Source organism: Anomaloglossus baeobatrachus, chromosome 7 (assembly GCF_048569485.1).
Source record: "Anomaloglossus baeobatrachus isolate aAnoBae1 chromosome 7, aAnoBae1.hap1, whole genome shotgun sequence".
In the NCBI taxonomy this organism is placed as follows: domain Eukaryota; kingdom Metazoa; phylum Chordata; class Amphibia; order Anura; family Aromobatidae; genus Anomaloglossus; species Anomaloglossus baeobatrachus.
In genome coordinates this window covers 251,288,065-251,313,790 of record NC_134359.1, presented here as the reverse complement: position 1 = coordinate 251,313,790, position 25,726 = coordinate 251,288,065, and the positions used below count along the sequence as shown (strand labels likewise).

Below are 25,726 nucleotides of genomic sequence, written 5' to 3'. Positions count from 1 at the left end.
CCTATATACAGTATGATCCCCACATAGCCTCCTATATAAAGTATGAACCCCACATAGCCTCCTATATACAGTATGAGCCCCACATAGCCTCCTATATAAAGTATGATCCCCACATAGCCCCCTATATACAGTGTGAGCCCCCACATAGCCCCCTATATACAGTATGATCCCCACATAGCCCCCCTATATACAGTATGAGCCCCACATAGCCTCCTATATAAAGTATGAGCCCTCATAGCCTCCTATATACAGTATGAGCCCCACATAGCCTCCTATATAAAGTATGATCCCCACATAGCCTCCTATATAAAGTATGATCCCCACATAGCCCCCCTATATACAGTATGAGCCCTCATAGCCTCCTATATACAGTATGAGCCCCACATAGCCTCCTATATAAAGTATGATCCCCACATAGCCCCCCTATATACAGTATGAGCCCTCATAGCCTCCTATATAAAGTATGATCCCCACATAGCCTCCTATATAAAGTATGATCCCCACATAGCCTCCTATATACAGTATGATCCCCACATAGCCCCCCTATATACAGTATGAGCCCCCATATAGCCTCCTATATAAAGTATGAGCCCCCACATAGCCTCCTATATAAAGTATGAGCCCCCACATAGCCTCCTATATACAGTATGAGCCCCCACATAGCCTCCTATATACAGTATGAGCCCCCACATAGCCTCCTATATACAGTATGAGCCCCACATAGCCTCCTATATACAGTATGAGCCCCCACATAGCCTCCTATATACAGTATGAGCCCCACATAGCCCCCCTATATACAGTATGAGCCCCACATAGCCCCCCTATATACAGTATGAGCCCCACATAGCCTCCTATATACAGTATGAGCCCCATATAGCCCCCTATATACAGTATGAGCCCCACATAGCCTCCTATATACAGTATGAGGAGTGAAGGCGCTGTGGACAGGGGGAATAGTGTATTTTTCAGCATTCTGGGATTTTTGTTGTCAGATGTAGAGAACCCTTCCCTGTAGATAAAGCATTGTATTTCCATATTGTGGGCTGCACCTCTGTTATTTCGTTAATATGTCCCCCATCTATGCCCAATACATTAGATTACAGGAGGCAGAAGAGACGTTTTTCTTGCAGCATTTTCCGCTGCAGTCATGGAGGGACACTGGAGGGATTCGTGCATCTGCAGGTGCCCTTTTTATTTTTGGGAGAGGGCTTTCCCCATGACGTCACCTCAGCACACCTCCTCTCCTGCACAGAAGTGACGGGCCAGTGACATTAACTCCTTCCTTCCTCCTCCGCACAGTAACGGGTATAATGGTCTGTGCACATCGCGTCACTGTCTCTTTAAGACGAGCTTCCTGTCGGGGAGAGTCAGGCAGTTGGGAGCGGTCACATGACCCGAGTCTTGTGACTGGCCGCACACTCAGTACAGCACCGAGCACATTGGGAGGGAGCAGCGCGTCCGGTGCCTCCGGTACAGCATGGACAGCAAGCCGCTCCTGCAGGACCGACCCCCGGCGTACAGCCCGGCCGACCCCGGGGGCTGCGAGTACGGGCATCCGGGCTACGGACCGCAAAACTACGGCACCATCCCGGGAGCCCCGCAGAGCGGACCCCCGCCCCCGCCATACCCCTACCCCCCGCGCCCTACAGCCACAGGCAGCGGTGGGTATCCGCACGGCCGGGGGTGCCGGCGGTGTGTGCTGTGCCCGACTGTCATCTCTATATATGTCTATCTCCATCTATATCCACTGTCCTGTGTCTATACATCTATCCCCATGTGTCTCCCCAGTGTACTGCACAGTCTATGTAATAGGATATACTGACACAGGGACCACTTGGGTTATGTTCACATGTTGCGTTTTTCCAGTTTGTGGTTTTTAGTTTCCTCATGCAGGAAAAACCAGCTGCTTGTTTTTTGGGGTGCAGAATATATATATATATATATATATCTGTTTTCTACAATACGTGTTTGATAGTGTTTTACGTCTATGGGTGGGTCAAAAAATCCTCTGAAAGAATTGACCTGCAGATCTGTGAGAAGACTTGAGTTGGAAAACTGCAGAGTTACCAGTAAAGTGTGTGTTGGAAATCTCACATGTCTTTTGCTGGTTCTGTAAAAAGCAATGTGTGAACATGGCCCGATATGTATTAATATGTGTGTATGTAAATATGAAATACATAGATCACAGATTGATTCCAAAATGTCTAAATATTTCTTACACAAATGTGGCTGATTATTGTTATTATTGTTCTTTGTTTATTGTTTTGCCAAATACATGTTGTTTGGGGAATCAACACAGCAAGGTCAGACCAGGACAGGAGAGGGCCCTCTCTGGGGAACGTGGAGGGTCCCTCCCCCCCCTCTTCCTCTCTAGGGAACGTGGAGGGTCCCTCCCCCCCCCCCCCCCTCTTCCTCTCTAGGGAACGTGGAGGGTCCCTCCCCCCCCCCCCCCCCTCTTCCTCTCTGGAGAACGTGGAGGGTCCCTATGCCCCCCCCCCCCCTCTTCCTCTCTGGAGAACGTGGAGGGTCCCTATGCCCCCCCCCCCTCTTCCTCTCTGGAGAACGTGGAGGGTCCCTATGCCCCCCCCCCCCCTCTTCCTCTCTGGAGAACGTGGAGGGTCCCTATGCCCCCCCCCCTCCTCCTCTCTGGAGAACGTGGAGGGTCCCTATGCCCCCCCCCCCTCTTCCTCTCTGGAGAACGTGGAGGGTCCCTATGCCCCCCCCCCCCTTCTTCTCTGGGGAACGTGGAGGGTCCCTATGCCCCCCCCCCCTTCTTCTCTGGGGAACGTGGAGGGTCCCTATGCCCCCCCCCCCCTTCTTCTCTGGGGAACGTGGAGGGTCCCTATGCCCCCCCCCCCCTTCTTCTCTGGGGAACGTGGAGGGTCCCTATGCCCCCCCCCCCCTTCTTCTCTGGGGAACGTGGAGGGTCCCTATGCCCCCCCCCCCCCTTCTTCTCTGGGGAACGTGGAGGGTCCCTATGCCCCCCCCCCCCCTTCTTCTCTGGGGAACGTGGAGGGTCCCTATGCCCCCCCCCCCTTTCTTCTCTGGGGAACGTGGAGGGTCCCTATGCCCCCCCCCCCTTCTTCTCTGGGGAACGTGGAGGGTCCCTATGCCCCCCCCCCCTTCTTCTCTGGGGAACGTGGAGGGTCCCTATGCCCCCCCCCCCCTTCTTCTCTGGGGAACGTGGAGGGTCCCTATGCCCCCCCCCCCCTTCTTCTCTGGGGAACGTGGAGGGTCCCTATGCCCCCCCCCCCTTCTTCTCTGGGGAACGTGGAGGGTCCCTATGCCCCCCCCCCCTTCTTCTCTGGGGAACGTGGAGGGTCCCTATGCCCCCCCCCCCTTCTTCTCTGGGGAACGTGGAGGGTCCCTATGCCCCCCCCCCCTTCTTCTCTGGGGAACGTGGAGGGTCCCTATGCCCCCCCCCCCCTTCTTCTCTGGGGAACGTGGAGGGTCCCTATGCCCCCCCCCCCCTTCTTCTCTGGGGAACGTGGAGGGTCCCTATGCCCCCCCCCCCTTCTTCTCTGGGGAACGTGGAGGGTCCCTATGCCCCCCCCCCCCTTCTTCTCTGGGGAACGTGGAGGGTCCCTATGCCCCCCCCCCCCCTTCTTCTCTGGGGAACGTGGAGGGTCCCTATGCCCCCCCCCCCCTTCTTCTCTGGGGAACGTGGAGGGTCCCTATGCCCCCCCCCCCCTTCTTCTCTGGGGAACGTGGAGGGTCCCTATGCCCCCCCCCCCCCTTCTTCTCTGGGGAACGTGGAGGGTCCCTATGCCCCCCCCCCCCTTCTTCTCTGGGGAACGTGGAGGGTCCCTATGCCCCCCCCCCCCTTCTTCTCTGGGGAACGTGGAGGGTCCCTATGCCCCCCCCCCCCCTTCTTCTCTGGGGAACGTGGAGGGTCCCTATGCCCCCCCCCCCCTTCTTCTCTGGGGAACGTGGAGGGTCCCTATGCCCCCCCCCCCCTTCTTCTCTGGGGAACGTGGAGGGTCCCTATGCCCCCCCCCCCCTTCTTCTCTGGGGAACGTGGAGGGTCCCTATGCCCCCCCCCCTTCTTCTCTGGGGAACGTGGAGGGTCCCTATGCCCCCCCCCCTTCTTCTCTGGGGAACGTGGAGGGTCCCTATGCCCCCCCCCCTTCTTCTCTGGGGAACGTGGAGGGTCCCTATGCCCCCCCCCTTCCTCTCTGGGGAACGTGGAGGGTCCCTATTCCCCCCCCCCCCCCCCCCCCTACCCTGGGGAGGGGAACAGGGCCCTTTTTCTTTTTTTTTCCCACCCCCCTCTGAATTGGGGGGGGGGGGGGTCTTTTTTTTTTTTTTTTTTTCCCCCCTTTTGTTGGGTTTTAACCCACTCCCCCTTCCTCAGGGCACGGCTATCTAATGTGCATGGGTCAATGGAATCCCCACCAAAGCAGATGTGTAGGGAATGAAGGATCGGGCATGTTGGATTTTATCGTGTCTGATCCTTTGTCCTGGTGGGAGGTTAGCAGCCGGCAGAGGAGTTTCATCCCCCTCCATACACACTCTTTGGCTGGCTTTTATACATACATGGTGTTTGCCAGGTTCCCTTTAAATTTTAGTGACGTTGTTCCCCTGGACTTCTCCTATTTGTAGGTGTTTATATTGTCTAGAACAATTTACTATAGTGTTAATGATAAGGAGCGGTCTTTGTACTTCCTTAAACTATATAGTATATACATTGTATCGGGGTGGATTTGCGGATGTTCTTATTTGACACCTGTAGAATTCTTTTGAAGCGCTATCCCCAACCAAGACCTCCAGGGAGGGACTGCATCTGGGTGTCCACCTCCAGAAAGCATGTACGCCCGAAAATGGTGCAAGACAAAGCCCACGGTGACTCCGTCTGCACCATTATAGTCAATGGCATGGCACCATCGGCGCATGCGTAGAAAACCCGTTCTGGGAGGGGGGGTTTTGGGGGGTTTGGACTGAAGCTCCAGCGAGACCAGTGAATGTAGGTAATAATGCAGTGTGTAAGTGGCACTGGAGATGTCAAGCCTGGTACTTGATGCCGACCTGCCATGATCTTGTATGGAGCAGCCTCGGACGTACTTGACCACCACTAGAATTACATCCTTCAACTCCATTATAGCATTTCAGAAATTGAGATGCATTGACTTGCCATGCGGGCCTAAAAAATGAGAAGAGCTGTTGTGTACTGAAGGGCATGACTGTTTCTTGGCACCTCTGCAACTGGCAAGGTCGTAGCAGACAGGTCAACGTTTGTTGGGCGTTGACACCCACCGAGTCTGCCGTAAAGTTGTGTATAATCTCTATGGTCATGCTTATCCACCACTCCATGTAAACACTTCCCATTGCGATGGTTTGGGATGTCACCAGATGCCCAAAACAGAGGGCATTGATTTGGCAATTGCCCAGGCCCTTCCCTTGATTTTTAGATCCGCCTCACCTTCTGCCCCTGTTCGGAGATATGCTCTCACTAACCCTGGGAGACGTCATTAGTTACAAAACTCTTCACTTTTGGTTTTTGGAGCTTTATCTCTCTTGTCATGTGAACTTTGGCTATCACATGCTCTTCCGAGAAGGCGGCTGACCGATACTGATACAAAGTGTTACAGCTCTATGCTACGATCTATCTTCTCAGTGATCTCTCCTGATCTGCAGTTACTAAGCATGTGACTGTCTGGCGTAGAGCTGGAGATCCACAAGTATTCAGCCTCAATAATAGGTCTTTGCTTCTGTCATCGCTTGCCTTAACCACTTGAATCATCCAAACTTCAACATTATCCCCCTCTACACAACATATGACTGGTCACTTTAAGGGGGCTCTCAACGTTGCTGTTTCTAAGAAAGCTGCCAAAAGGTGTCCATCACTGACTTTCACCCCTATTGGACTGATAACCCCTGCTCATTCTGCCGAACCAAGGGTCTTTAAGAGGACAGGGATCCGGATACATGCCTGATGTTTACACCCCCCGTCCCCTTGACCCATCAATGCCTAGAACATTTTTTCCCTCAGAGTACCCCTTTTAATTTTCTCTAATATTAGGGTTCCCTGAATTGCAATTCACAAGTGCACTCTATTTTTGGAGATAGGTGTACGACCCAAATCTATAAGATATTTATAGCATAAACTGAGGCTATATAGTACGAATAATCCTTTTAATTAATGTGCGTGTATATATAATATAAATATAATATATATAAATATATATTATACATACACACTAATATATATATTAGTGTGTATGTATAATGTGTATGTATATGTATGCATGTGTCTGTGTGTATATGTATGTGTATATATATATATATATATATATATATATATATATATATATATATATATATATATATATATATATATATATATATATATATATATATATATATATATAATATATATATATTATATTACATAATGTGTGTGTGTGTTTTTATTTATGTTTGGCACACACAGTTGAAACCAGAAGTTTCCATCCACTATCTATATACACATATACATTTTCTTTTTCTCACTATCTGACATAGTCAGAATACGCCTTTCCTGTTTTTTGGGTCAATTAGGAACCAAAATTATTTATATTCACCAAATGCCACAATAATGAGAGAGACTGTTTTTTAATTACTTTATGCAAAGTCAAAAGTTTCCATCCATTTCATTAGTATTTGGTAGCATTGCCCTTGTACTGTATGACTTCGATGAAACGTTTTGGATCTCCTTCCACAAGCTTCTCACAATAGTTGGTAGGAATTTGGGTCCATTCCTCCTGACAGAACTGGTGTAACTGAGCCATGTTTGTAGGTCGCCTTGCTCGCACTGGCCTTTTCAGCTTTGTCCATAAATTTTCAATAGGATTTAGATCAGGGCTTTGTGATGGCCACTCCAAAACATTGACTTTGTTATCTTGAAGCCACTTTGTAACCAGTTTGGCAGTATGCTTTGGGTCAATTGCCATTTGGAAGACCCATTTCTGCCTAAGCTTTAAGTTAGTGGCTGATGTCTTGAGATGTTGCTTTAGTATTGCCATATACAGTAATCTTCTTTCTTCATGATGCCATTTATTTTGTGAAGTGCACCAGTCCCTCCTGCAGCAAAACAACCCCACAACGTGATGCTGCCACCACCGTGTTTCACTGTTGGGATGGTGTTCTTTGGCTTCAAAGTTTCTCCCTTTTTTCCTTCAAACATAACAATGGTCATTATGGCCAAATAGTTCAATTTTAGTTTTGTTAAGGCCCCGTCACACTAAGCAACATCGCTGGTAACGAACAACTTTTGTGACGTTGCTAGCGATGTTGCTGTGTGTGACATCCAGCAACAACCTGGCCCCTGCTGTGAGGTCGTTGGTTGTTGCTGAATGTCCTGGGCCATTTTTTAGTTGTTGCTGTCCCGCTGTGAAGCGCAGATCGCTGTGTGTGACAGCAAGACAGCAACAACTAAATGTGCAGGCAGCAGGAGCCGGCTTCTGCGGAGGCTGGTAACCAATGTAAACATCGGGTAACCAAGAAGCCCTGTCCTTGGTTACCCGATATTTACCTTTGTTACCAGCCTCCGCCGCTCTCACTGCCTGTGCTGCCGGCTCCTGCTCTGTGCACATGTAGCTGCAGGACACATCGGGTTAATTAACCCGATGTGTGCTGTAGCTAGGAGAGCAAGGAGCCAGCGCTAAGCAGTGTGCGCTGCTCCCTGCTCTGTGCACATTTAGCTGCAGCACACATCAGGTAATTAACCCGATGTGTGCTGTAACTAGGAGAGAGCAGGGAGCCAGCGCTCAGTGTGCGCTGCTCCCTGCTCTCTGCACGTGTGGCTGGACACTGGTTGCTGGTGAGCTCACCAGCAACTGTGTAGCCACGCTCCAGCGATCCCTGCCAGGTCAGGTTGCTGGTGGGATCGCTGGAGCGTCGCAGTGTGACATCTCACCAGCAACCTCCTAGCAACTTACCAGCGATCCCTATCGTTGTTGGGATCGATGGTAAGTTGCTTAGTGTGACTGGACCTTTAGACCACAGGACATATCTCCGAATATTAAGGTCTTTGTTCCTGCGTACATTTGCAAATATTAATCTGGCTTTTAAATGTTTATTTTTGAGTAATGGCTTCTTCCTGGCAGAGTTGCCTTTCAGCCCATATTGATACAGTACTTGTTTCACTGTGGATAACAGCACAATCTTACCAGCTTCCACCAGCATCTTCACAAAGTCTTTTTGCTTTTGTTCTTGGGTTGATATGCACGTCTGACCAAAGCACGTTCATCTCTGGTACACAGAACCAGTCTCCTTCCTGAGTGGTATGATGGCTGGACATTCCCATCTTGTTTGTACTTGTGTACAATTGTTTGTACAGATGAATGAGGCACCTTCAGGTATTTGGAAATTGCACCCAAGGATGAAGCAGACTTGTGCAAGTCCACAATTCTCTTCCTGAGATCTTTGCTGATTTCTTTTGACTTTCCCACTTTACACAAAGAAGCAGTGTTTCAGGTGTGCATTAAAATACCGTATTTTTTGGACTAAGACGCACCCCCCCCCCCAATTTTGGGGGGGAAAGTGGGGGGTACGTCTTATAGTCTGAATGTAGGGCTGCGGGGAATGAGGGTGCTGCGGTGGAGCGGGTCATCGGCGGCACGAGCAGACTGTAGCAACCTGCCATGACCACGTGGCCCCGCTCATTTAATATGCACGCCCATCATCCCGCCCATCATCTCTCAGTGCTGAAGTCTGCGCTGACAGGTGGGCGGGATGATGGGCAGGGGATGCGCGCATATTAAACAGCCAGCCCGCATGATCACCCCTGGCAACTACAGCGTGGAGTGATCATGTGCGGCTGTATGCACTGCTCCCCGCGCGTCATCATCAGCGCGGGGTGCAGTGAATCAGTATAACTCACTGGCCACGATCCCTGCAGCACCGCGATGTCCTCCTGTCTGTGCCGGCGGCGGTTGGTTGGAGACTAGCGGTGCTCACAGTGATGATGTCATCGCTGTCCGCACGTGTCCACACGCAGCCGCCTGCCGGCACAGACAGGAGGACATCGCGGTGCTGCAGGGATCGTGGCCGGCTCCACACTCCAGCGCTGCTGCTGACACAGACGGAGGAGGAGTGATGCTGCAGGGAGTGAGGTAAGGTGAGTATGAACGTTTATTTATTTAATTTTTTTTGTGCGCCGCAGGATGCGGGCCGTATAGCAGGATGCGGGCCGTATAGCAGGATGCGGGGGGTATATTGTGAGCTGGGTGCGGGGGGTATATTGTGAGTAGGATGGGGCCATATGCGAGGATGACGGTATATAGCAGGATGGGGGCTATACCAGGGAGGGACATATCCTGTATATACAAGGCAGGAGGTTCATTACCAGGCTGGGGGTACCTTTAGTAGAGAATTTGGGGACATTACCCCCATAACAGTGTCAGCAGCAGATCCTCGCCCCATAAGTGTCATGACCACATTTTTTGCTTAAAATTTTATTTTCCTCCTCTAAAACCAGGGTGCGTCTTATGGTCCGGTGCGTCTTATAGTCCGAAAAATAATCCACAAGTGTTTCTAATTAACTCAGATGTTGCCAATAAGCCTATCAGGAGCTTCAAAAGACATGACATCATCATATGGGCTGTCCCATATTTTTTTAAAGGCATAGTACTCTTAGTGTATGGAAACTTTTGACTTTGTAGAAAGTAATAAAAATGCCTTAAAATATTCTTTCTCATTATTCTGGCATTTGGCAAATATAAATAATTTTGGTTCCTAATTGACCTAAAACGGGAAAGATTTATTCTGATTTCATGTCAGTAAAACAAACCTCAGGAAGCAAACGTGAAGTGTCTGGTGACCTTCCAGAGGGATCTGCTCTCCGGTGCTTACATCTGTGATCTTGTGATCTAATGTTTGTTCACTGGATTAGTCCAATCTCCTGAGTTTTGTTGATTTTGGCAGAATCGGGGGTCAGTTTTCAGCCATCTGCACAGGGTAAGATTTGTGGCTATAGTTGCCCATCCTATGCCATGTCTGGTACTGATGTTTCGATGCCAACTAGACACTGATTTGTCTCCACGTGCCGATCTGAGTGAGATCCACTCCCTGCGGTCATGTATCCCGGAGCGTGCGTCTTGCTACCTTCGCCGTAGTCATAAACTATCGGTGTAACACGTTGACTGCTAAATGTTTGTGATGTTAATATTTAACTTCCTCACTTTGTCACTGGCAAATATATGGAAATGACGACTAACAGCTCGTTCAGGCGGATAGGATGAGGTTTATGCTTATGAATCCTTGTAGAATTGGAAATGAGCAAATCTGTATTAGACGGAGGTTTTCTAATAAAAAGCTGGGTAGCCTATACAATGTGTACTTGGCTAAGACTCAAGTAATTGAGAAAATGGCACATCCAACCCTCTATAGAGAGCGAGCGTACACCTAAGTGAGAACGTGTAGGAAGAAACCTAGTTTCTGTATGAAATTTAGGAACCTGACATTATTCTATTTTATTTTTAGGATTTATTGCAACGCCACATCTTATCTACCCCCCCGGCACCTGCATTATTCAACAGCAGCCGTCATTGACTTCTGTGGTCGTAGTCGGAGGTTGCCCAGCATGCAGGTAACGTAGAAGTCATCCGGGGATATACACTAATGCTAGTGGTGGGGTCTATGGCAAATTCTTTTTCTATGCTACTGATGGAGCATGCACTGCATCCACTTCACATTTTCCTGCACGTTGAGGTGCTCCTGGACATCCTGGTACAACTCGGTGGCCTAAAGTGCAACTGTGAACAGGAAAACGTACAGGGATGTATCGTTGTATCTCCTTCACAGTTTTTCCTCTGCAGAGACATGGTGGCAGAGAGCACTCTTGTGTAGGAAAAAACAGTGACGGAAATGTAGTGCTGCAGCTTCTTCACAGCTTTTCCTTTTCACAGATTGCAGAGCGTACTACTGTGTAGGAAAAAACAGTGACGGGAATGTAGTGCTGCAGCTTCTTCACAGCTTTGCACAGACATGATGACAGCAAGCACTACTGTGTAGGAAAAAACAGTGATGGGAATGTAGCGCTGCATCTTCTTCAGAGCTTTTCCTCTGCACAGACACGATGGCACAGAGCACTGCTGCATAGGAAAAAGCAGTGACTGGAATGTAGCACTGCAGCTTATTCAATCTTTGTATGTGTGAGGGCCACAAAGGTTGGGCTCCAAGCCATCAGTAGGGATTGTATATCCTAGTAGTATGTCATCACTTACTGAAATGCTAATACCCCTTTAAATCAAACCTGTCATCAGGATAATCGCCGGTAAGTAAATAGCCTTCATTCTTTATTAAATCCTTATCATCATTGACATCTTGGAGAAATTCATTGTTGAAATTTTTGGTCGCAAGGGGGCAGACACTGTACTTCCAGCTCTCTCTCTCACACTTTTCTTTGTCCGCCTCTGATCTTTGACGGACAAGGTCACTCTTCTCTCAGAAACCTGTCTTTTTGGATTTTGTTCAATGGGAGTCTATGGTGATGAGATACTAGTACCCAGACTGCAGTCAGTGTTTGATCACGCCGGCCTCTGGTCTCCTGACCCGAACTCAACAGTCTCAATCATATGAGTCTGAACACAGGTCAGGAGACCCGGACATCACGGTCCACACTGTGAGTTACGGATGAGTGAAGCCAGGCTCTGCCTTTGATGTGAGTGTTTCCCATATACTTGCCCTAATAGAGTAATTTAATGCCATAAATTTCATGCACTTTCAGTCGTTTATCAAATTCCACGTCCTTCTCATTATCTAAGTGGAGGATTATGCAATTACTGTTTGGTCAGCAGTTACTAAATCACCCATCCTCCTTTGTGCTCACTTGAGCATAGCTATCAGCGTCAATTGTTCCCGAAGAGCTGCCCACCAAGTACTCAAGTTCAAGTACTCGCTGTATAAATAAGAGAAAAAAAAAAGTACTGTATGATACGCAGTATATTCACAGATACTGACACTCGAGAGATCTGATTATTCACGATTCTGGGAGAAGGCATGGATTATATGTTTGAGATATATTAGTGTAAGGGGATAACGGGACTGGCCCTCAGGCTTGGGGGGCCCTAGCTGTCCCTAATGCCAGAGATACATTTAATAGTGAAGATATCTGGGCCGCCTTTCTTGCCCTGCTCTTATACCCCCCACTCTCCCAACCCAGGTGTGCACTGGGACAGGAGTAGTGGAAGCCACAGATATAGACAGGAAACCAAAATCTCTTATATCTTCGTGTGTGCTAGTTGTGTGATAAGACAATACTTGATAAAGAGCAAGGAGAATAAAAACAGATGACTAGATAATTTCCACAGCACACCAAGCAGCACACAATAATACACAAGCAACTGGAACACAACAGAACACAGACTGGTTTAGGAAATGCTATAGTCGGCATGGGAAGACAAGCTCCACTATCTTAAAAAGGCAGGAAGTACTTTGATGGGTCACCCACAACATGTGATACGAGAGGTAATCGGCAGGTTAGCAGAGATCGATCACTAATGAGCACACAGCTGGTCAATGTCCAAGCCTGTCTGCAACTCAGAAGAGCTAGAGAAGGCATAGTGTGGAGTGTCATACTCCAGTGTGAACAGTGTCAGATGCCGCCATGACACTTGTCGAGTCTAGAGCCAAACAGTCTGACAATTGGTTATTCTTCTGTTCATTAATGATTAATTTGCAAAGTGCTCGTGAAAACCAGTAACTTTGCAATTTACATGTTCTTGAGTGCAGTGATATTTCATTTTTACTGCTCGGCCACCTCTGCAGTCTAGCAGCAGTGGCTGAATCTGTGCAGTGTTTGCAAGCTCTGCTTTATGGAGCCTGTAAGAGCTGCTCTGAAGCTGGTCGGGTCACTGAGACACGCTTTTAGCTCCCGATAGAAGCCATCTTTAGAGCATATTTGCCTCTATAGGAATGGAAGAACAAAGTTCGGGAGCGAAGGCATAGTTTGAACCTCACTAGTCTGAGGAGCGGAGGCACTCCAGCTGAGTACGAGACAATCCTTTTAAAGTGATTTTCAACATTGCAAGGTTTTGCCTATGCATAGGAAAGGTAATATCTTATTGATCACCGGTGCTCGGACCACCGGGACCCTCGCGGATCCAGAGAATGGGGCTTTGAAATGTTTCATTGGAATAAAACTGTGGCTATGTCTACACCGCCGCTCCTTTACCTGTCAGACTACTGGGCATAGAAGAGCGCAGTGCTTGTGTTGTGGGCGTCCCACCTAATTTTAGGAATAATCCTTAATAAAGACAACCCCTTACAATGATTGGTAGTTTCCCATCGATACACCACACAATGTATTTCCTTCACGTCGACTGTGATATACTTGCAAATGGGCATATAAATATTGTCACCCCAATGCGAGCATTGCAGGTCCGCCATATGATGGGGATTACGAACAGGGGCATTTCTTTCGGGCATTATAGACGGTCTTTTTTTTTTTTTTTTGTGGGGGGAAGGAGAATGGTAAGATTATCAGTCACACTAGACGGCAGTACTGAATACTGTCAGAATATGATCATATGATGTGCGGATGGATTGCATTGTAAGCAGACATGAGGAAGAGGTCACTGTGTTCCTTTTTTCATCATCTGAGTGCTTGCATTATGCGTATGACATGCACACACTGCTGTTTCTGGATGTGAGCACTGTTTAAAGGTAAAATAATGTTGGTGGGTCTAAGCAAACCCATATTGTCCGTGCAGGGGTTCCGTTTTGTCCTGTGACCAGGGCTTTAATGGATTTAAAAAACAAAAAAAAAAAGCTATCTTTTATTAAAGCCAATTTGTCAGCAGGTTTTTGCTATGTAATCTGAGGGCAGCATGAGGTAGGGGCTGAAACACTAACTTTATATATGTCATTTATTGGGCTGTGTGCTGTTTCAATACAATGAGTGTTTTATCAGCAGGAGATTATCACTGCCGGACTAGGTGCCTTGCGATAAGGAATAACGTTTGGAACACCATTCTAAGTCTGAACTGGGTGCAAAAACCTAAAAAAACATCACTATGGGGAGATAAGGTATGCACACCAGTGACTATGTAAGGGGAATACATGGAATAGCAGAAACTGCTGTGTGAATACTGACTTGAAAAATCCAATAGCTATATGCAAGAGTGAATATGTGAAAAATGGAATCTGCATTACTGCCATGAATATATGAATCAAGAGAAATTTAGCTACTGAATTGATCAATGCAATAGAGCCCCAACACTACGCCAAAGTATTTCTCTACGTTGGGGTCCCTAGCTTGTGTGTGTCCTCTCATGCAGTTAAAAAACTTACCGTGTATGGGACGCTGAGACCCAGGCTATATATACGATGTGGATTGGCAATAGGTGTGTGTGGGGAGGGTTCACAAACGAAAAACTACTAACAATAAGGAATAACGCATAAATAGCCTGGGTCTCAGCTTCCCATACACGGTAAGTTTTTTAACTGCATGAGAGGACACACACAAGCTAGGGACCCCAACGTAGAGAAATACTTTAGCGTAGTGTTGGGGCTCTATTGCATTGATCAATTCAGTAGCTAAATTTCTCTTGATTCATATATTCATGGCAGTAATGCAGATTCCATTTTTCACATTTTCACTCTTGCATATAGCTATTGGATTTTTCAAGTCAGTATTCACACAGCAGTTTCTGCTATTCCATGTATTCCCCTTACATAGTCACTGGTGTGCATACCTTATCTCCCCATAGGTGCCTTGCGAGACCTGGTCCATCCACGCCCCTTCCTATGATAAGCAGCTCACTGCCAATATACAAAATACAGTGGAACCTTGGTTTACGAGAACAATCCATTCTGGGAATGTGCTTGTAAACAAAGTTACTCGTTCAGCAAAGCAAGATTTCCCATAGGAAATCATTGCAATTCAGACAATTCCTTCCGCAACTTGTTAAATGTCCCATCCTGGTCCCCTATTGTGCCATCTCGCACGCACACACACACACACACACACACACACACACACACACACACACACACACACACACACACACACACACACACACACACACACGGCTGTATTTACCATTAGGCACCCGTGGTCCCGTGCCTAGGGCGGCAGGATGCAGGGGGCGGCACCTTCTAGCAGTAAAAAATAAATTTTTTTTTTACACATTCATTAAATCCGCTGTATTTTCGGAGGGGGGAGAGGCGCACCTTTATTTATTTGTATCCGCATCAATTAAGACGCGAATGCAGACAAACTGCGGCGGCCGGGCACAGAGAGCTGATTTACCCCGGAACTGCCGGCGCCTGCACTTCCGGGGTCACAGGCGCGCCAATCAGCTCCTTCCTCTGTGCTGCGTCCAATGCTGTGTGGATTTCACATGCAGAGCTCACAGCAGGATGCCGCAGAGGACGCCGCGATGGAAGCCGGTGTCAGAAGAGGATACTCACGTGAGCCAGGAAGATGACGGCGGGCCCTGGAGTAGGTAAGTGCTCGCAGAGCTGAAGATTCATAAGGAGCATGGGGGTGTCTCTAATGCAGACTGGAGATCTGCGTATGGGGTGGGAGGAGAGAGGCTGATACTGGGGGAGACTTGGGGGAAGAGAAGCTGATACTGGGGGAGGCTGGGATGAGAGAGTATGATGCTGGGAGGGGGGAGGCTGATGTTGTGGAAGGCTGGGATGGGGGGAGGCTGATGCTGGGGGAGGCTGGGAGGAGGGAGGCTGATGCTGGGGGAGGCTGGGAGGAGGGAGGCTGATGCTGGGGGAGGCTGGGAGGAGAGAGGCTGATGCTGGGGGAGGCTGGGAGGAGAGAGGCTGATGCTGGGGGAGGCTGGGAGGAGAGAGGCTGATGCTGGGGGAGGCTGGGAGGAGAGAGGCTGATGCTGGGGGAGGCTGGGAGGAGAGAGGCTGATGCTGGGGGAGGCTGGGAGGAGAGAGGCTGATGCTGGGGGAGGCTGGGAGGAGAGAGGCTGATGCTGGGGGAGGCTGGGAGGAGAGAGGCTGATGCTGGGGGAGGCTGGGAGGAGAGAGGCTGATGCTGGGGGAGGCTGGGAGGAGAGAGGTTGATGCTGGGGGAGGCTGGGAGGAGAGAGGCTGATGCTGGGAGGAGAGAGGCTGATGCTGGGGGATGCTGGGAGGAGAGAGGCTGATGCTGGGGGAGGCTGGGAGGAGAGAGGCTGATGCTGGGGGAGGCTGGGAGGAGAGAGGCTGATGCTGGGGGAAGCTGGGGGAGAGAGGCTGAAGCTGGGGGAGGCTGGGGGGGAGAGAGGCTGAAGCTGGGGGGAGAGAGGTTGATGCTGGGGGGAGAGAGGCTGATGCTGGGGGAGAGGCTGCTGGTGAAGGCGGGGGAGAGCGGCTGCTGCTGGGGGAATGGGAGAGAGGGGCCAATCCTAGAGACAGGACAAGGGTTGAGGGATAGTGCAATGACAAAATCGATGGCGGGGGAGTGTAAGGACTCAGAATGAGAGGGGGGCAGCAATGGGAGCTCATTATGGAGAAGGGGCAGCATGTGTGGGCTCAGTATGGAGTGGAGCAATGTAGGGGAGTCAATATCAAGAGTGGGGTAGTGTGTGTGTGTGTGTGTGTGTGTGTGTGTGTGTGTGTGTGTGTGTCTCAGCATAAGTGTTGGTGTGGTGGTCTTAGTATGAATGGGGCAGCATGGAGGTGTCATGAAAAAGAGGAAGGCAGCATTAGGAGCTCATGGAGAGGGGCAGCATGCATGGGACATTGTGAGGAGGGGGCAGCATGCATGGGACATTGTGAGGAGGGGGCAGCATGCATGGGACACTGTGAGGAGGGGGCAGCATGCATGGGACATTGTGAGGAGGGGGCAGCATGCATGGGACACTGTGAGGAGGGGGCAGCATGCATGGGACACTGTGCAGATCATATTTCATAATTGAGGAAGGTGTGGTGGGTATAATTTATAAGGGAGGGCAGTGTGTAGTTTATTAGGGGCAGTGTGACAGTCACATTATATAAGTGGGGATGGTGTGGTGGGAATATTTTATACTCATGCTATGTTTTGATGTGCCTGTGGTGATCTCCATTGGAGGGGTTAGTGCCCTTCGTTTCTCATTGATACTTTTTCAAGTGTTTTACAGAATAGATCTGCCTTAAACAGATGTCGTGTGCGAAAACTCAGTGTTACGTTGTCACTAAGGGGCGTGACCACTTAAAGTGCCTAGGGCAGCATGAAGGCAAAATACAGCCCTGTGTGTGTGTGTGTGTATATGTATATGTATGTGTATGTATGTATGTATGTATGTATGTATGTATGTATGTATGCAGGGCTGTATTTTGCGCCCCGTAGTGACAACGTAACACTGAGTTTTCGCACACGACATCTGTTTAAGGCAGATCTACTCTGTAAAATACTTGAAAAAGTATCAATGAGAAACAAAGGGCACTAACCCCTCCAATGGAGATCACCACAGGCACATCAAAACATAGCATGAGTATAAAATATTCCCACCACACCGTCCCCACTTATATACTGTGACTGTCACACTGCCCTCCCTTATAAATTATACCCACCACACCTTCCTCAATTATGAAATATGATCTGCACATTGACCTCACATCATGCTGCCCCCTCCTCCCAATGTCCCATGCATGCTGCCCCCTCCTCCCAATGTCCCATGCATGCTGCCCCTCCTCACAATGTCCCATGCATGCTGCCCCCTCCTCAGTGTCCCATGCATGCTGCCCCCTCCTCAGTGTCCCATGCATGCTGCCCCCTCCTCACAATGTCCCATGCATGCTGCCCCTCTCCATGAGCTCCTAATGCTGCCTTTCTCTTTTTCATAATGACACCTCCATGCTGCCCCATTCATACTAAGACCACCACACTAACGCTTATGCTGAGACACCACACACACACACACACACACACACACACACACACACACACACACACACACACACACACACACACACACACACACACTACCCCACTCTTGATATTGACTCCCCTACATTGCTCCACTCCATACTGTGCCCACACATGCTTCCCCTTCTCCATAATGAGCTCCCAATGCTGCCCCCCTCTCATTCTGAGTCCTTACACTCCCCCGCCATCGATTTTGTCATTGCACTATCCCTCAACCCTTGTCCTGTCTCTAGGATTGGCCCCTCTCTCCCATTCCCCCAGCAGCAGCCGCTCTCCCCCGCCTTCACCAGCAGCCTCTCCCACAGCATCAGCCTCTCCCCCCAGCCCCCCCAGCATCAACCTCTCTCCCCCCAGCATCAACCTCTCTCCCCCCAGCATCAACCTCTCTCCCCCCAGCATCAACCTCTCTCCCCCCAGCATCAACCTCTCTCCCCCCAGCGTACCCCAGCTTCAGCCTCTCTCCCCCCCCAGCCTCCCCCAGCTTCAGCCTCTCTCCCCCCCCAGCCTCCCCCAGCATCAGCCTCTCTCCCCCCCCAGCCTCCCCCAGCATCAGCCTCTCTTCCCCCCAGCTTCCCCCAGCATCAGCCTCTCTCCCCCCAGCGTCAGCCTCTCTCCCCCCACCCCATACGCAGATCTCCAGTCTGCATTAGAGACACCCCCATGCTCCTTATGAATCTTCAGCTCTGCGAGCACTTACCTACTCCAGGGCCCGCCGTCATCTTCTTGGCTCACGTGAGTATCCTCTTCTGACACCGGCTTCCATCGCGGCGTCCTCTGTGGCATCCTGCTGTGAGCTCTGCATGTGAAATCCACACAGCATTGGACGCAGCACAGAGGAAGGAGCTGATTGGCGCGCCTGTGACCCCGGAAGTGCAGGCGCCGGCAGTTCTGGGGTAAATCTGCTCTCTGTGCCCGGCCGCCGCAGTTTGTCTGCATTCGCGTCTTAATTGATGCGGATACAAATAAATAAAGGTGCGCCTCTCCCCCCTCCGAAAATACAACGGATTTAATGAATGTGTAAAAAAAAAATAATTTATTTTTTACTGCTAGAAGGTGCCGCCCCCTGCATCCTGCCGCCCTAGGCACGGGACCACGGGTGCCTAATGGTAAATACGGCCCTACACACACACACACACACACACACACACACACACACACACACACACACACACACACACACACACACACACACATTATGCTCCCCTTCCGTTCCATCGCCGGTCTCCTGGATCTTGTAGTTCGCCGGTACAGGATGTGTATGGGGTAACCATCGCGACTGATGTTGGACCTTCCGCTGCCAGAGCGCTGACATCAAAGGCAGGAGCCGCTTACCTCTGATTAATCAGCACGCTGCCTTTGAGTAGCGTCTTGCAGCGGAAGTTCCTCCCTTGTCGCGATGGTTACCGATACACATCCTGTACCGGCGATGGAAGGTAAGGTGAGCATAATATGTGTGTTTTGTGCGTGCTTGTGTGTGATGTGTGGACTGCAAGAGCAGGTCAGAGCGTGGTGGATGTACGGAACCGGAAGGGTGTGCGGTGAGGATTTTGCTCGTACGGCAAAGCTTGCTTGTAAACAGAATTACAAATTTACAGGAAGCTTTGCTTGTAAAGCGAAAAACTCGCTAACTGGGTTAACTGTTCTCTGGGAGCGGCGCCTCCTCTCTCGGCCATTTTGCTCCTCTGTCTTCTGAAGCCTATGTGCTTGACGCATCCACGTCATACACACTCGCTGGCACTGAGGTCCTGCACAGGCGCACTTTGATCATCAAAGTATTGTAGTGCGCCTGTGCAGAGAGGAGGCGCCGGTCCCAGAGAACAGCGCCGCCCACCGAGCCAACCAGCACCGCAGCGACCAGTTTAGGTGAGTACTATAAAGTGTTTTTTATGTTCTCACAGCGGCCTGGGCTCTTATATACAGTATGTTAGAATGCTGTATACAAGAGCTCACTGGTGATGGCCGCAGCTTGTAGGCCATAAAACTGGTGACAGGTTCCCTTTAAGCGAGGTTACACTGTACACATAAAGCTGTGGTGTGGGCCGGGTTAGCTTTCTGAGCTCTGCTACTGTGTCACAGCTGCTGAACCCCCAAACTAAGTGATACATTGCTGGAATTGGGGTCTCTTTCTCTACATCATGCTGCTGTCAGATTTCCTTTTGCAGCAGCCTCCATGTTTAAAGATGGGGGTAGTACAAGTGCAAAAAACTGAGACATCCTCTCATATAACTATCATTCATGGGGAGGACGGCTGCCACACAGATCAGGCTATATTTAGGGCACCAGTCACACAGGTACGTGTGATGCACAGTGTCTGGCTTACAGCCTATTGATGACGCCCATACTATTCGATCAGGTGGCTGCACAGCAGTATATAAATTTTTATAAGTGCACCCTAATTGGACAGGCACCCCAGCTCTACCAAGACAATTTAAAGGGCCCCGCTACACCCTGTAGTGCATCAGTATTGTGATGTACACAACACTATTAATCCAACATACAGTGGAACCTTGTTTTACGAGTAACTCGGTTTGTGAGTATTTCGCTTTACGAGCAAGCTTTGCTGTACGAGCAAATACTCACTGCACACACTTCCGGTTCCATACTTTAACCGCGTTCTGGCCCGCTCTTGCAGTCCGCACGCACACACACAAGCACGCACACACATATTATGCTCACCTTACCTTCCGTTCCATCGCCGACCTCCCGGTTCTTGTAGTCCTCGGGTACAGAATGTGTATCGGGTAACCATTGTGACGATGGAGGAACTTCCGCTGTCAACCGCTACTCAAAGGTAGCGCGCTGGCCAATCGGAGGCAAGCGGCTCAACGTCAGCGCTTTGGCAGCGGAAGTTCCTCCATCGTCGCGATGGTTACCCAATACACATTCTGTACTGGCGAACTACAAAAACCGGGAGGCAGGAGATGGAACAGAAGTGTTGTGTGTGTGTGTGTGTGTTGTGTGTGTTGACACAATAGGGGACCAGGATAGGACATTGCACAAGTTGTGGAATGAATTGTCTGAGCTTCCTTTATTTCCTATGGGAAATCTTGCTTTGCTAGACGAGTAACTTTGTTTATAAGCACAGTCCCAGAACGGATTATGCTCGTAAACCAAGGTTCCACTGTATTATTGTGGGTCCAAAGTGACCAATATCAAAAATACCGTAATTAGAATCACAAATACATGCCGCCTAATAGAAAATGTAATACGGCCTGCACCAGACCGCTCATAGCACCACCTGGTGGTGAGAGGCGGTCACTGCACTCACACAACTTTGTAAATAAACTTCAAGTAAGCATTTATTTTAAGATCTTTCTTGCAGCAGGAGGTCAAAGGCAAAGCATGTGACACCCAGTATCTGAGAAGAGGGAAAACATTGTCCTTAAGGGCAACTATTTTCTCCAGAATTTAGCCTTGTTTTGTAGCTTAGTTTTTAAAAGTGGAGTAACGTGTGTGTGTGTGTGTGTCAGTCACTACTTGGATAAGATTTAGTCACCTTAAAAAGTAACCGTTGTTTTAATTTTTATTTCATCGATAGTACATGTGAAAGTAAGAAATGTTGTAATATATCTCATCAGAGAAATCTGCTTCTTTCTTCTCTTTTGATCATTTATTCTCAAAATTCTTAATTAGTGAGGAGCACTAGCATGCTCAGGTGCCCGCTCATCACTAGTTACGAGTACCAAGCACCTGAGCATGGTAGTGCCCGCTCATCACTAGTTACGAGTACCAAGCATGGTAGTGCCCGCTCATCACTAGTTACGAGTACCAAGCATGGTAGTGTCCTCTCATCACTAGTTACGAGTATCGAGCACCTGAGCATGGTAGTGCCCGCTCATCACTAGTACAGAGCATGGTAGTGCCCGCTCATCACTAGTTACGAGTATCGAGCACCCGAGCATGGTAGTGCCCGCTCATCACTAGTACAGAGCATGGTAGTGTCCTCTCATCACTAGTTACGAGTATCGAGCACCCGAGCATGGTAGTGCCCGCTCATCACTAGTTACAAGTATCGAGCACCCGAGCATGGTAGTGCCCGCTCATCACTAGTACAGAGCATGGTAGTGCCCGCTCATCACTAGTTACGAGTACTGAGCACCTGAGCATGGTAGTGCTCGCTCATCACTAGTTACGAGTATCGAGCACCCGAGCATGGTAGTGCCCGCTCATCACTATTCTTAATACATAGATAAAATCTGTATTCAGTGAAGACATATTTTTATGTTGCGGAGGTAGAAGGCAGTCATTACTGATAAGATTTTATATAGATGGCCTCTAGCTCCCTCGTCTCCAGTTATTTTGTATTTTCAACTTCTCCTGTCCCTTGTCCCATATACACTACTCACAGAAAGTTAGGAATATTTGGCTTTGTGGTGAAATTTTAGAATGATTCTAACCTTCCCTCCGACGTTTTCAGGGGAACTTAATGTGACAACCCCTAAACTTTTTACTGCACACGTCCAACTTTTCAATGTTTCAGGACTTTTTGCACAACTGGCTGTTCTGTAACAAGGAACTTAATGGCAAAATTCACAACAGGTGTTTAAGCCATGAAACTCACTCAAATTTCGGAGTTCAATTTAGAATTGTTATTAACCAGTCCTCCTCATCTTTCTTTCTCTTTGTGGTGACCTCCTGGGCATAGCATGACTTTGTTTCCTTGATTAGGATAGGAGGCGGCGATGCAGTGTTGGGAATAGAGCTGGAGTGGTGGAGGCTTCAGATCTACCATAGCTCTTTAGCCTCATTTGCATATCTGTTCAAACCCTGATTTCTCGGTTACAGAGGAATGGAACGGCCATGTAAAGATATTGCTGGACTTGTCTTTGAAAGAGCTGCATGCACATATATATAGTTTTGGGGGGTGATTCACTGCTGACGTTTTCCCTTTTTAAAAGAAGCGTTTAATATACAGAGAAATTGGAGGAGAGAAGTGATTTGTGCCGAAATTCGATAAACTAATATCCCCACTACAGAGAATAAATGAGTGATTTTGCAGATGCACGGTCCATTCTATACCTTCTCTGGAGCTTCAAATTCAGGGATTTTAGGATCAGGAGATCAAGTTACTGAATGATAAAATAGGAACAACTATTCATCTCCGCCCCATGAAATGTTTTATATATTGACACAAAAGTGGGAACCTTGGTTCACAAAAACCTATATTATGCCCCAAAAATTGGTTAGGTAACCGTGTAGCTGGGTGAATGGGATTGCTGTTGGGACAGTGTTTGCGCAAAATTCTTAAACAGTGCATCCTATCCTCTTAATGAATTGGGCGAGGTGCGAAGTGACATGCGTCTTAGTGTACCTAATCACAAATATTACTCCAGTCAGAGACTGGAATAAGATATGTGGCGTAATAAATGCCACTGATCTCGATGAAACTGACGAGCAGCGGTCACAATATCCCTGTCCCTCCCAGTTGATCCAAGCAGAACGAAAATGTTGTGAAAATTTGCAAAATATTCATGGAGTCTTGCAGAGCACAAATATTTTACATCTCTTTATAAAGCTTTTTCTTGTAGCATGTTACTTGTTTTCTTCTTCATATGCATCTTTGCTTATCAACCCAAACCGATACAGATATTGGATCAGATGATTAAAACTTCCGATGTGTCCTCTTGACGAGTAAAACGTTTTGTCGACAGTTACTCTTAGAATGGATTTTTTTATTTCCAGACATGTGTAGCGCCCCTGAACACCTCAGGGTGCTACAAGGTTCTGCATCCCCACCAGGATGCAGGGCCTTACCCCCTTAGGGACCCAGATTCCAGTGCCGGTAACACCAAAAACCCAGTTTTCCCCAACAACCCCCCCCCCCATACAATGGTACTTACCTAGGGTGGGACCAATGGATGGCCGCCTAGAGGTGGAGCCACTCCAGTCCACCAGTTGACCAGGTGGGAGGGGCAGACTGTGGAGAGTAGTCGGGAAGACAGTAGTCAGTAGAGAACAGTGACAGTGGAAGTGTAAAGGTGTGACTGAGCAACGTCCTGACTTGGGTTGACGGTGACCTGGTACCCAGGAGAGTAGTTGCCGGTGGAATACTCCCGGAACTACGCACCGACTGGATACAGGACCCTCGGACAGGAAAGAGCTTCAAGCCGACCTGTTAACACCTGCACAGCAAAGGGGACCATCAAGGACCTTGCTGACCATAAAGAATCTGAAGACTCAGTAGCAAAGGGAGAACCTGGAACAGGACCAGAGACTCCAACCCCCACAGGGACTACTGTCAGGCGGACAGAAGTGGACAACCATATAGCGGGGACCCCCAGTGTTCCATACCATGGGGACCCACTTACCAGAGACAGGTGCAGGGGAAGAAGGTACCAGAGAACCAGACTGGCACTGGGACGAAGGGAATCTGGAGGCGAAACCAGCCGACCTCGGGCAACCAGTTAACATCCCAAGTGAGTAAACCAGTTGCAGTGAATACCTGTCTGGACTACTTCTTACGATGCCCACCGCATCATACAGCCGCTGGGGCAATACCCTACTTGTGGAGGGACTACCATACTAGCTGCCAATACCACCAGCCCCAGTAGAGACATTCTGCAGCGGCGTCTCCCTACACTTAGCCAGAACTCCGCAAGTGGCGTCAAGAATAAACTTTATTCACCAACCCCCTGTAAATATCCCAATTACAAAAAGGGCCCAGGTCACAGGACCGGGTAACGGCCACCACCGTGACCTTCCCAAGACGTACACTGCCTGGAACAGAGTACCCCATATCCCTGGGTGCTACAAATGCATCGTGTCTGCCTAGTATATATTGTATTTTTTAACCTTCTGATGGACTGTGCATTGTAATATAATAGTCTTTATCTTCTATACAACCTAACATTGTGTCTTATGTTTTGGTTTGCCCCAGGGTTGGCGTTTTGGAGGACTCCTTCACCTGTCTGGGGATTTTCTGTGCCGTGTTTTTCTTCCCAATTGGAATCCTGTTCTGTTTTGCTTTGAGGCAACGAAGATGTCCCAACTGTGGAGCCACCTTTGGTTAAGAGGATCAATAGAGACAACAATTTGTACATCCTACTTTTCTCAATCCTTTATAAATGCACAATCCCTTTTCTTTAATTGAATAGCATCATTGTATGTGGGTGGTGATACGGTATATCCTTCTGTTCAGCATAGGGTGGGGGAGGGGGGAGCTCTGTGCCATAGAGACACGTGGAAGTGTGAGGCTTCCATACACCAGTGCCTTCAGAGACTGTACCAAGATCCCGGCTCTGCCCTGTGTTCCTGTCATATGAAGACAAGTCCCCGTCGCTTGTGTTCACATATTTGTATATATGTTAGTCAGACAAATTTCAATCTGTAAAATGTCTTTGGAAACAAAAAAAAATATTTTATAGTAAAATAAAGCAGCACTGTGATAATTCTAAAGTTTGTCATTATTAAAGTGAATAAATAATCTGTGAAACCTTTTGTACCTCCAAATCTGTGCTGCTATAGACTGCGCTAATATGGCTGCTGTCTCCTGCTCCACTGACCCCGTGTGCAAGTCCAGATGTGATCCGAGATCCAGCTCAAGACTGGATTCACTTTTTGGTCAGATAATGTCCTTTAACACTAGAAGTCCCAGGAATTTCCAGCTCCAATGGTAAACATGCTAAATGACCCCTCTCTGGGACTTTAGTATTAAAGGCGTTTTCTACTACTTTTTCCACCCCATTGCCATATAACATAGTTCTTCTAAACAATACCTTTTGTAATATACTTGTATTAGATGTATAGTTTCTATGAGCACATCTTAGCAGGGATCACATAGTACTGGATTGTTATGCAGATTCTTCTTCCTCCTCTGATACTACTTTTTCCGGTCTAGAACTCAGACCAAATGAAAGGAAGTCATCATAGGCTCCTGAATGACCGCTTGAC

General features: G+C 48.7%; 1 protein-coding gene across 1 annotated transcript; it reads left to right on the top strand.

The window, feature by feature from the left end:
* The first annotated feature begins 1,373 nt into the window (after positions 1-1,373).
* BRI3 (brain protein I3) lies at positions 1,374-25,224 on the top strand. Its single transcript, XM_075319165.1, has 3 exons — positions 1,374-1,661; positions 10,462-10,567; positions 24,714-25,224. Exons 1-3 carry the CDS (start codon positions 1,478-1,480, stop codon positions 24,844-24,846), a joined length of 423 nt encoding a protein of 140 aa, XP_075175280.1. The 5' UTR covers positions 1,374-1,477; the 3' UTR covers positions 24,847-25,224.
* The last annotated feature ends 502 nt before the right edge of the window (positions 25,225-25,726 follow it).

Excerpts from the sequence above, each read along its gene's own strand:
- BRI3 (XM_075319165.1), top strand. The coding sequence starts at position 1,478 with ATGGACAGCAAGCCGCTCCTGCAGGACCGACCCCCGGCGTACAGCCCG. Across the intron at positions 1,662-10,461 it reads CCCTACAGCCACAGGCAGCG|GATTTATTGCAACGCCACAT; the intron begins GTGGGTATCCGC and ends TTTTATTTTTAG. Across the intron at positions 10,568-24,713 it reads GGAGGTTGCCCAGCATGCAG|GGTTGGCGTTTTGGAGGACT; the intron begins GTAACGTAGAAG and ends GGTTTGCCCCAG.